This window comes from Dipodomys spectabilis, unplaced genomic scaffold (genome assembly GCF_019054845.1).
Source record: "Dipodomys spectabilis isolate Male_0828 unplaced genomic scaffold, ASM1905484v1 ptg000095l, whole genome shotgun sequence".
NCBI lineage: Eukaryota > Metazoa > Chordata > Mammalia > Rodentia > Heteromyidae > Dipodomys > Dipodomys spectabilis.
Window position 1 is genome coordinate 37,860,987 of NW_024870772.1, and position 13,413 is coordinate 37,874,399.

General features: G+C 31.2%; 1 protein-coding gene and 1 non-coding gene across 3 annotated transcripts in view; both read left to right on the plus strand.

Moving 5' to 3' along the window:
• The window catches only part of Nbea (neurobeachin), a 532,882-nt gene that overhangs the window by 156,608 nt on the left and 362,861 nt on the right, over positions 1–13,413 (plus strand). For both annotated transcript variants that reach the window (XM_042685587.1, XM_042685588.1), the window contains exons 29-31: positions 1,142–1,310; positions 3,167–3,262; positions 10,942–11,380. In XM_042685587.1, the coding sequence (XP_042541521.1) occupies positions 1,142–1,310; positions 3,167–3,262; positions 10,942–11,380 (704 nt within the window). The remainder of the gene's footprint in view (positions 1–1,141; positions 1,311–3,166; positions 3,263–10,941; positions 11,381–13,413) is intronic.
• LOC122112936 lies at positions 9,817–9,980 on the plus strand. Its single transcript, XR_006148314.1, has one exon. It is a non-coding gene; the product is annotated as a U1 spliceosomal RNA (small nuclear RNA).

The window sequence follows — 13,413 nt, forward strand, 5'->3', positions numbered from 1 at the left end:
TGTATGAAATAGCCTTATCATCATTTCTACAAAAGATGTTTATCTATTCTTTTTTTAATAGAATGCTCAAAGTTGCATAGAGCTCACTGTGTTTTGTGAAAAGCAAACTAATAATGAAATTATCTTTTCTACCTGTAATTTGCACTTTTAAACTACTCTCTCCTTGACCTAATATGGCTTGATTACCCATTACACACACATACACACACACACACACACACACACACACACACACACACACATTTATTAAACTATTGTGATATTTCCTGACCAAAAAAATAAAACCTCCATTTCTTCATTGAGTTTTAAAAATGAGTGGTGTCAAATATTAGTAATTGTTTAGAAGTACAAAATAATTAGATAGTATTTCTTTTGTTAATAAAAATCACAGATTAAATTGATGTTTTCTTATGCTATCATATCATGCTTGTAGCTCATATTAAGCTTGTATAAATTTATATTTTATGCACCCTGTTGTTTATGTCTCCATTATTCACTTATAATCTCTTAACCAGGAGTCTTATGTCAGAATTTTATTTGTCTTGTAATCATAATTTATCCTATTTTATTCAATAATATTTAAAAGTCTTGATTTCTTTAAAATACATGACAGTAAGTGTTTTTTTTTCACTTGTGCATATTTATAAGCACACATATTGTATGCAGTAGTGGATGAAAATGGTAAAGAGAACAAGGGCTAAAATTTTGTGACATATTTAGCAAAATATTAAGATTTTAATTTTTCAGATTATATTTCAATTATATATATATTTCAATTATAATTCAGATAATAAAATTTGAAGTATATTATACTTACAGTACTTAGTAAATACTAATTTTATATATTTATATGATCTAATATTTTAACATATTTTATATATATTATATATGGTTGTATTACATATATTTATGCTATATATATTTAATATATATAAACCTGATCAAGTATATGTATGTACTTTTATGTAGATATATACATGCACACACCAATTATATATACACACACATATACTTGATACTTGATCAGATTTAATAAATTTAAATGTCATGTTTTGCCTCCAAGAAAAGCAAGAATAATTTCTTATACTTCTTACACATTTTAAAATTTGCGAGTGTCAAACTTCCTTTTTGTTTTACCCAGGATGACAGTAAGCAGGCACAGTTCTTAGCTCTGGCTGTTGTTTACTTCATATCTGTCCTGATGGTGTCTAAATATCGTGACATATTAGAACCACAGAGAGAGACTTCAAGAACTGGAAGCCAACCAGGGAGGAACATCAGACAAGAAATAAACTCACCAACTAGTACAGGTACTGAATTTTTTCTTTATTATTTGAAACAACACCAATATTTTTCTTTAATAAGTTTTTTATTGTGAAAATACTGTACAGAGGGGTTGCAGTTACATGAGCAAGGTAATGAGTACATTTCTTATCAAGCATTGTTGCCTCCTTTGTTTCTTTCATAAACGTTTTACATCCATATTAAAGCTGTACTCATTCAGAATCATCTCAAATTTTTATGAGTACTTGGTATATAAATAATAACTTAATATTACTTAACTACACAAAAACATATCAGTAATATTTGTGTATTTGCTATATTCTTATTTTGTTAGTGCAATTTTGGTTTTACTGTTTCTTATTTATGAAGATGAATAATGTAGTATGCTGTTACTTAATGCAAGTAATTCATGCTTTAAAATACTTTGTTTTGAAATTGTTTAAATAGGGATACAGGTGGACCCATTGCAACAATGAGATGTACAAGTCGTTATGTCGAAAACGAACTTTACAACTTCGGTGCGGGGGTGGGGGAGGAGTATTGGGGTGGGAGAGTGGGGGTAGGATGGGAAGGGATGGGAAGGGGAAACAAAGGAGGAGGTAACAATGCTTGATAAGAAATGTACTCATTACCTTGTTCATGTAATTGTAACGCCTCCGTACAGTATTTTCACAATAAAAAAATACTTTGTTTTGTAATTTTAAAAACATGAATTTCCTTATGAATCGTTCAATACCTAGAATAAATCAAAACATAAGTATAGCTAAACTCAAAAATCCCTTCCTTCTTCTCACTTTCTCTCTCCTCACTTGTGTTTTTCTCTTTCTCACTCTTCCCCTCACTTCTTTTCTCCTTCTCGCTACTATTCCTCCTGTATTCTCCACATCTTCCTACCAACTTCTCCTTTTTCTTTATTTGTTCTGTGTATGGCAATTTCAATATCTAAGTATTCTACCAATCATTCATAATATGCAAACATACATTTTAAATTTTGTACAATGCTTCAAAATTTGCAAAGTGACCTCAACTAAACTCAGACTTATAAAGAGGTAACATGGACATTAATAAGCTGCTTTGGTTCATGTCTTACTTATTTGCAAAACACACTCACGTTGCAAAAGTTCTTGGATTGTTGGCCTGGCTACTCGGCTTGCAATTTAGAAGTACATTCTGACATCTAATATTTCAGTACCCTGGAGTGCCTTCAGTTATTTGCACTTCCTGCCAGATGTTTATGTCAAGATAATTTTTCTGTTTAGAATGTAACCTTGGTAACTTAATTACATTTCATCTACCGCTGAATTAATTTGTAGTTGAAATTCTCTGTAGTAAATAAAGTAGTATGATCTATAAGTTAAATTTTAAGAATATTTTAAGAAGTTGAGTAGAAACTGGTCGTCAAATCTCTGCAGCTTGGCTGAAAGGGTATTTTAGGTATACCATTTTATTGTTGCATGTCTCATTTTTACACATCAGTGTGAACATGATATTTCATAGTATACTTTTCTTTTTAATTTTATACTATAAAATTCTACCATTCCAGGTTCTCTCCTTTTATCACTTAAAATACTAACACTTTTATCATTTTAACTTTTTATTATTTTAATATGCTAATAAATGTATTATATATATAAAGGGCAATATTATAATTAATCTCCCAGTAATATTTTCCTTGTGTATTTGTATATTACTCAGAGCACTCTATTTAATGAATATATATATTTTTCGTTCTTGTAATACATGAGCTCTTTGCTTCCATCATACCTCGAAGTTAATACTATTTGCATGTTGAAGTAATATAGAATTGTAATGGATCTTCAGTGAACCATGTTGTGGGTTTTTACATTCTGTCTCAAATTCTAATCTATGATTTTCTCCACAGTTGTGGTTATACCATCTATCCCTCATCCAAGTTTGAACCATGGATTCCTTGCCAAATTAATTCCTGAGCAGAGCTTTGCTCACTCATTTTACAAAGGTAATACTGACTTCATCTACTGACCTTTTTGATGAAAATTCTTTTTTTTTTTACTTTTTTATTGTAAAAATACTGTACAGAGGGGTTACAGTTACATGAGCAAGGTAATGAGTCCATTTCCTATCAAGCATTGTTACCTCCTCCTTTGTTTTTCCCCTCCCTCCCTTCCTTCCCACCTCTACAACTACACTCCTCTCCCCTTCTCCCCCTCTCCCTGCCTAAATTGTAAAGTTCCTTTTTCAACAGAGTCTTTTACATCTCATTGTTATAATGGATCAACCTGTGTCCCTATTTAAGCATTTTTTTCCCTTCCCCTCCCCAAGCTAGAGAAGTGTATATACAAGATGTTATTTCATAAGTTATTATAAAAATAAACTTTTGCTCTAATTGTTTATAAATAAGTATACTTACCACAAATAGGATATCCTATTGAGATCAATGGGTAGCTTTTACATATACATCCTATTATATGTACCTACAGATTAAGTACCTAATTATATGTATAGTCATATGTACAATACTGATATACAGCAAAGCTGCACACCTTAAAGATGGGGATAAATTAGTCTGATGTGTAGGCTACTCTACACTCACTGGAAAAAAGTTAAAAAATAATTCCTTTAAGTTCGAAGTCATAATATTCTTCAAAGGAATGCAAAAACTATTTCACCAGAAGACATAGAATTAAATGTCTACCATCTATTAAAACATTGCTAATTATGTAAAGAACAGGAAAACATGAACATAAGCAGTAGAGAAAAACCAGTGGCCAGAAACATATTTGGAAAAAGAAATAATAGCATTGAATAACAGCAGTTGTAAGATTAAAATGTTTTTGAATGAAAAGAAAATGTGAACACAATGAGAAGAGAATCGTAAGACATTAAACAACGATACTGAAACTTTACAGATGAAAATTTTAGCAGCCAAATGATTATGCTTCTTGGTAGAATTAACAAGAGATTAATAGCTGTAGAAAAAAAAAGTTTTAATAGGCAGAATTCTTCAATGCTCCCAGGATTTTCCTGTATACACACTCTGCAGGATTCCTTGGATGGCTAATACTGTGAATTTTACTTCTGTGGTAGAGTTGTGTTCTGTGCTGTTGTTGTTTTTTTTTTTAAGGAAAAGTAGTACCAAGCTTGTAGCATTGTTTCTTTGCTCAAGATTTCTTCAGCTATGTAGAGCTTTTGTGATTCCACATGAATTTTACAATTATTTTTCCTATTTCTGCTAAGAATATCATTGGCATTTGGTAAGAATTTATTTGAGTGTATACTTTGCTTTGGATAGAAAAATGAGCATTTTAGCAATATTAATATTCCAATCCATAAACATGGAATACCTTTCCATTGTGTCTTACTCAATTTCTTAATTATGTTTATAGTTTTCAGTGTAGAGATCTTTAACCAACTTAGCTAATTGGGATTGTTTTCCTGATTTTTTTTTAGGCACTGTGTTGTTAGTGGATAGAAATGCTACTGATTTTTGTATGTTATTTTGTACCCTGAAACTTTACTGAATTTTTAATTTTTTATTGGTGGTCTTTTCTACATAATAAAAACATGCTATCTTCTGATAATTAAACTTGTTTCAGTAGGGAGACTTTTTTTTTGCTTATTTAGCTAAGACTTCCAGTACTTTTCCAAATAAAAAACATCATTTATTCATATATACTGTATCTATTATCTTCCATGGTGTTTAGAAATAAATACAATAAAGTCATTGTCAGGTTATATGATTATGTTAATGAATAAGAAAACTATTCTGTAAAGATAAACAGTGATGATAAACTGAATATTTATTTAACTCATAAGCATAGTAGAGCAAAGATAAGACTATAAGTGGATAACCTGTCCTAGAAGCTTTAGAAACTTTTGGTTTAATAAGAATGAAGTTGCTTTAGATGAACTAACCAATAACATATCACATTAGTATTTATATAATTTATGATCAGGAAAATGATTAATATAGGAAATAAAGATGATAATGTGCTGGTCCAGAATACACACATAGATAAATAGTCTACAAACAGGGTTGAAGTTTCCAAATGTTAATTAATTTATGAATATTCTATAATTATAAATGTAACTTTTCCAATCAAGTGGAGGAATTATCATTTGCCATAGGATGACAGAATAGTGCTTAAGTTCTATATTTTCTAGTAGGATATGATCATGTGATGGTAACAGTAATATCAATGAGAGCAGTAGCAAATATAAAATTAATACATGACATTATGCTATTCACTCTTGTATTATTCTCTATAAGTATTAGTGTAATTTATGTATTCTGTATGCCCACTTTATAAAGGAATAGGCTGAGCAAAGTCAAGGAATGTATTCTAAATCAGGTTAATAAGTAGTAAATAAATCTTGATTGAAAGTCAATCCTAATTTCAAAACCTTGGCTCTTAATCATTACATAACAGTCAAGTTATAGTTTATCTAATTGATATGATTAGAATGACAGCATATTTTGCTATGCATCTTTGTTTTGCAAATCAGAAAAGATGAAGACACTTATGTTGACATTCATTATTAACAATGCTGGTCATTTCCATTATATATTAGAAATACATGATACATTGCAGTAGATGATAGCTGCAGGGTTTCTTTTCTTTTCTTTTTGAGAAGGAAAGAGTAACACAAGTTAGAAAAAAAGAATACCAAACTAGGTATGTTTGAATATTTTATAACTTCTTGTTGATTTTTTCAAAATGCAAAAACTTTAAGCAACATTAAAATTTGAGTTTTAAGCACAATTTGAAGATGCAATGTCTAGTTAGTGAGTAGGACTTCCAAATCTTATTCACAAAAAAAAAGTGAGAGAACACTGGCAAAAATTGTCAAAATTGACTTTTCTTTAGTTCTCTGGAAAGCAATCAAAAGGGGTAAAGCAATCCACAGAGTATTCCTTCTATAAGAATTGTAAAAACCTTAAAAGAATAGAAAGCTTAATAGCAACTTTTTGCTATCCTTTTGCTATCTAGTCTTTCTAGTTGTGTGGTAACCCTGGAAACCAGAGACCAAACAACATTGGCAACTGTTGAAAACAGCTGGAGAGGACTTAGAACTGGTTTGGGAGTTCTTTGAAAGGCTAAGCCCTAGAGCATTGAATGTTTTGGGTTGTTTAAAAGGCCCTTGAACAATTCCATTCACAATACTTTTGGTTATCTGACTTGGGAATATTTACCTACATAATGTACTTGGATCAAATTCAACCTTCTATGACTTTTTGTAATAATAAGTAACTTTTAACATTATAACCTCCTGACATAATAGGCCTAATTTGGAGCAAAGAAGTACCTTCATTAACATCTTACCACAGTCTGAAAATGATATATGTACATTCTTCGGGCTGTTTAGTCCAGGAAGAGCTCTCACCTTTGCTGCTTTATGCCTGCATAGGATGAGAAACATTCAACTGCAGGAGCAGGGATGCTATAGCACAGCCAGACACAAGTACAGAGCCTATAGCAAAGGAAGGCAGGAAGGGTGAAATTTATTGTTTCAAAACCTTTATGTCAGGGGCTGGGAAGGTGGCTCAGTGGTAGAGCGCTTGCTTTGCATGCTCGAGGCCCTGGGTTCGATTCCTCAGCACCACATAAGCAAAAAGAAAAAAGCTGGAAGTGGCGCTGTGGCTCAAGTGGTAGAGCGCTAGCCTTGAGCTGAAGAGCTGGGGGACAGCGCCCAGGCCCAGAGTTCAGGCCCCACGACCGGACCCAAAAAAACCAAAAACAAACAAACAAAAAAACTTTATGTCAGTATTTATGATAACCACTGGCATAGCTGAGGAGAAATTTCGGTTGCTCCAGATAATAGAAACAACACATTTTACAGAATCAGTAAAATAAAGTCAATAAACAGAACAACAGACTTTGTGGGGGTGGATCCGATTTCTAGAATTTCCACATTATTTTAAACGTCTGATTTATCGATCTCAAAAAAAAAACTGAGCTAAACCAAGAAGCAGAAAAGTATGATCCATACATGGAAGGAGAAGAAGGCTTAAATATTGAACAGACCTTTCAAATCAAAGCTACACATATGGTCAGATAATTAAAGAGAACTTTTTCTAGTGAGTTGAACATACGATAGATAGCTATGTCTCACCAAATAACAAAATTAGAAATTATAAAAACCCACCTCGAAATTCTAGAGTTGAAAAATAAAGGTTAAAAATAGAGAATCACAGAAAATCACACAATGACAAAGGCTCTAGAGAAATTTGACAGATTTACATCTACAGAAGGAGCAGCACTCTAGGAGATAGTTGACTGTGAATGTGGTAATTGAAAAATGGAACAACAAAAAGTGAACAACCTCACAGATTTGTCAAGATGTCATTAAATTAACTAAAATATACATCTTGAGATTCCTTGAGTAAAGGAAAGAAAAATAAAGGGACAGAATGAGTATCTGAGGAAATCCTGGCCTGAAAAATATTCCGAGACTTGATTAGAATAATTTATTAGAATAAACTTAACAGTGTTGACTAAGCATCAGTTAAACGTTATCTTGGCTCTTTATTGTCTGTTCCTTAGTAATGATACTAAATCTCTCATGCATTCATATATTTAATATAGCAAACATAAATGAACCATTATAGTAAATACTTGAAAATAATTCCTGGATGCATTATATTTTTATATAAAATAAACTTTAGTAAAGTTGTAAAATTATATTACATTTTTTCTTTAGGGAATTATGGATAAATTTTATGTCACTTAATCTTGTTTTTTTGAATGATATAAACAAAATGTAAAAGTCAGTTGCATACAGCTTTTTATATGAAAAGAACTTAATATTACTTGAAGAGCAAATCATTAATACAATTTTTAGTGCTATGGTAACACATGTATGGTATGTTTCTTTCATGTCATTTCTTATTTAGAGATTTTTAGAAAGTACCTTAATATGTAAAAAATTGAAACATTTCATAAATAACCATTAAACAGGAATTTTGGGGGAAGGAATGTAATAAATGAGCTCACCATATTAACATCACATTGCTTATTGAACTTAACCTCATATTTTTTCCAACGTATGAAAATCTTCAAGGAAAGGAAGCATCTGACATCCAGCTGCCTGTTTCTGATAGGGTTAAGATCACTAAGGCTAGTATTGTTTCAGCTTCTTATATTAAAATGAGAAACCCATGAGAACTACTGAAAATGTTAAAAACCTACTGTCATTAGTATATTAGTATAATGTCATTGGTATAATTAATTTTTCTATTGTTCCTTTTCTAACTTCCTATGTAAAGTAATTATGTTAAGTCCTCAAAGTATGTCAGTGTCATAGGAAGTATTATGCAGACATAAGGTATTTAAGCTGAAATATGCAATATCAGCCGAGCAAATTTGTAAATGGTATCAATGCATAGGGAGAAGGTAGTTTTTTGACTGCTGGTCTATTTTTATTTGCAGTTACTATTTCCTATGGCACTTAATTTTTATTTCTTATATAAACAAAGTATTTGTTTGAATAGGGTTCTTATTGAAATGCCAAAGTTACACTTCTCTTTTGAAATCATTCAGTCCCAGTTAAAATAAAATCAGATTTTTTTGGTGCATAAATATTTGAGTAGCTATTTAGAAATAACTAACATTCAAGAAAAATAAACTTTTAGCCAGGCGCCAGTGGCTCACACCTGTAATCCTAGCTACTCAGGAGGATCTGAGGATTGCGGTTCAAAGCCAGCCCTGGCAGGAAACTCCGTGAGACTCTTATCACCAATAAAACCACTAGAAAACTGGCGTTGTGAGTCAAGTGGTAGAGCGCTTGCCTTGAGCTGAAGAGCTCAGGTACAGCGCCCAAGACCAGAGTTCAAGCCCCGTGACTGACAAAAAAAGAAATTAATACACTTTTAATTAGTAGCTTATAAAACTTCTTATCAAGAAGTCAACCCATCATTAGAATTTCAAGTATGTAGTTAGTAAGTTAAAGATTTTGAGAGTTATATTCTCATTGAGGGCCAATTAGTAAGTAGATAAGCGAAAAAAAATTTGTAGTTGTTGTCAGAGTTTGGATTATTTATTTATATTTATATGATATTTATAAGGTATATTTATATGATGTATATATATTTTTATTTAGTTCTTAGATATTTTGTCTACTAATGAAATTTTATATTTAAGTCTAATATTATTTGAATAGTTTAAACATTTTGTGTAGCTCTTAATGTAAAATACACCATAAGTAAAAAATACCTTGACATTTTAAACCCTCAACTCAAGATCAAATGTATGAATCAACTAAACTTAAACTAAGGACTTAGGGTCAGGCTCATGCCTGTAATCCTAGTTACAGGAGGCTGAGATCTGAGGATCACAGTTCTAAGCCAGCTTGGGCAGGAAAGTACATGAGACTCTATGTCCAATTAATCACCAGAAAACTGGAAATGATAAAGCACCAGTCTTAATCAAAAGAGCTCAGAGATAGCACCCAGGCCCTGAATTCAAGCCCCACAACTGACCAAAAAAAAAAGGAAATAAAACCAAACCCAAGGACTAAGTATGTCATATGTTTTTGTTAATAAAACTCTATAGGATACTTACCTGGCAGGGGAGATACCATGATCACGAAGGTGGTTTTCCCAGGGCGAGGCTTATCCATTGCACTCCGGATGTGCTGACCCCTGAGATTTCCCCAAATGCGGAAAACTCGACTGAATAATTTGTGGTAGTGGGGGACTGCCTTCGCACTCTCCCCTGAAAAGAAAAGGAAAAAAAAAAACTCTCTAAGAAAGATTTTGTGCTTTAGTTAGTTTTGCGCTCATGTTCTTTGTCTTATTGTTCTAGAAATGTCACTCCATTCATTTCTGAATATATTGCTGCAGTTGTTTTCTCACCAAAAATATGACATCTATAGGTATATACTCCTTAATAGTGGATAACAACCTAACCCCTTCATCTCAATGTATGTACACAAATTACAGGTTATATGAGTTACAGGTTTATTCTTTTCCACTGTTAGGTTATACATTTCAGAAACAATATAATTCCTATAATCCTAATCCGTTTATTTTAATTTTATTCACAATCTTCTCTCATGAAGTTTTATTTCAAAAACAATTGTTATCTCTACCTCTGACTTGTACCTTCTCTGGCTTTGCCTGATGTTATTGAGATTATCATCTCAAACTTTAATAATTTATCCTTTTGAAAACTGATTATTCTGTCCTTCACACTTTGATAATTCTTCAAAGTTATGTGTGTATAATTTTCTAAAAGTCAATTAGCTTAAGTATTTCAGCATTTGTTATTGGTTATTGAAGGATCCATAAAGATATAAAATTGACTTCATATATTTAAGGAAAATAACAAATTTTAACAACATACAAGGATTTCTCTCGCATAATTGGTAGATAATAGAAGAATAAAAGGGGGAAATCCATATAATAAATAATTATTTTAAGCTACTTTAAGAAATTGTTCCAAGAATTACTTCCTGATGCTATTAAAGGCATTAATTTTGAAATGCTAGATAATTTTTAAAAATTATTTTAACATCTGCTGACTGAGTGAAACAGCAGTTGTGTGATCTGTTTATGTGATTTGTAACATTGCCACTCAGACATACTAATGGATGTATTTTTCCTGCTGTGGGAATGTTTTATTAATAACATGAGTTTTCACTAGTGAAGTTTTTGAAAATCAATTCCTTTCTTTACAGAAACACCTACTGCATTTCCAGACACTATAAAAGAAAAAGAAACGCCAACTCCTGGTGAAGAAATACAAATAGAAAGTTCAATTCCTCATACAGATTCAGGAATTGGGGAGGAGCAAGTAGCTAGCATCTTGAATGGGGCAGAATTAGAAACTACCACAGGTCCTGATGCCATGAGTGAACTTTTATCTACTTTGTCATCTGAAGTAAAGAAATCTCAAGAGAGCTTAACTGAACATCCCAATGAATTGTTGAAGCCTGCACCATCTATTTCTAGCATTAGTCAAACCAAAGGCATCAATGTCAAGGAAATATTGAAAAGTCTTGTGGCTGCTCCAGTTGAAATTGCAGAATGTGGCCCTGAACCTATCCCATACCCAGATCCAGCATTGAAGAGAGAAGCGCAAGCTATTCTTCCTATGCAGTTTCATTCCTTTGACAGGTAGGTCCTCAACTTACTGCTCACGGTGCTCTTTTTCGTGAGGGGAAAAGTAGGTTGTTAATTTTAAAATATCAGGAAAAAATATAGATTTTTATTACAAAGACTATCAAGCAGAGAGATAAACTTGATGATTATAAGATAAGGAATTGTAATAATAGATCTTTAAAAAGAGGTTTCAGTATGATGAGAGGAATTGAATTGGAATGTGAGAACCCAGATTTTGTTAATAATATATTATCAAGGAACTATAGTACATTGCAGAGCTCATTTTTCTCTTCCTACATTATTGCTTTACGTATAAAATGAGAAAGTAGGTAGGTTAAACCTCTCCAAAATCTATTCTCACCCTCAAATTATAGCATTATTGTATTGTAAGATGCCATACTATTCTAGATTAAATGCTCTATTTAAGTAACAAAATTCAAATTCAAATTTTAAATGGAAATCATTTGAAATTGTTTTCCTTTGAGTTTTCTGTTATCAGTATAAACACCATATTTTGTTGCATGTAATGAAATAAATTTCTGAAAAGCATTTTGGCTGTTTAAGTATCTAAACTACTTATTATTTTGCATTGGCTGTTTTCAGAATAGGGTCTTACTTTATTTATGGACTGGCCTAGACTATGCTTCCTGAGTTATTAGTATGGCAGGCACAAGTTCTGGACCAGTCATTATGCTTCTCTGTAGCTGAGCTAACAACATTGTACTACCATACCCAGTTATTGGTCATAATGGATTCTTGAGAACTAAACCTAAGCTAACCTTGACCTGCAGTCCTCCAATCTGCTTTCCAGCTAGTTAAGATTACAAACTTAGGCCACTATGTCTATGTTTATATATTTATATATAAATGAAAGTATATGTTAGTATACAATCTAAATTAAATCAGTTTATTGATGTTTAAAATGCTTTCTCATACCAAAAATTGATGTGTGTTATGATACAAAAAGGTATATATTTTGTATATGTGATCATATGAAGTTACTAACAAATGTATAATTTTAGTGAGACAGTATCAGATTAGGAAATCAAATATTTATTAAACCGGAAAGTTAAAAAATTTATACATAAAATAAAACATATGTTTAATATTGCTTTCTATTAAAAAAGCCCAATTTGTCCTTAACAGAATAGTAATTTTTATTTTACACTTTGGGGGTAGAAATGTGAAAATAAATTCATTTATTTAGGGTGGATTATCTTTTCATATTTAAAAATTACAATTGAAAATATGCCTATTAGCAATTTAGTATTTTACATATATTCCTTGGGTATAAAAATAATTACAATTACTTTTGAGTTCAGTGAAATTGTAGAGAAATAAAAAATAAAAAATTGCAAGTAATTGTTGCACAGTCAAAATGTGTTGTTCTGAGGTTCTAAAGAAGTGAACAATTGTGAGATCATGAAATGTAGAAAAAATTTAAATCTTTTTAAACTATTGATATTGTAATATTCATATATTCATTCATATAGTGACTCTTCCTTTTACAATTCCATGTATTTGATATTTTTCCAGAGCACTCATGTATATGTTTATGAGTTTATATAAATACATGCCTTTAAATAATATAGTTATAAATATGGAAAAGTTTTTAGATAAATACTACAATGAATTAATTTACGGTCATTTAAATTTTGTCCTACTTTTAAATTATAACTATATTGTTTAAATGCAAATTAATAAATACAGGTAATTATTGTGACTAGCACAAATGAATTAAGTGAAATTGAGTAAAATATTTTTATTTTAATTTGGATTGTTAGAATAACATTCTTAATTTAAACTCAAAGCAGTCACCTGAGTGCCAATATTTATAAGCTTCTCAAAATTTTTATCCTTTTGCAAATATTGCATTATAAACAGAACTTTCTATTTGTTGCTGGCAGCATTTGTGCAAAATGCAGTGGGAGTGGAATCATTATTCTAAATTGTACAAATAGAAATGAAATAGAAGAGCACAAAACATATTTCATTTCTTCTTAGGGAAAGAGTCTCCAGTGTGGTTAATATATGCAGTAGCTCAAGTA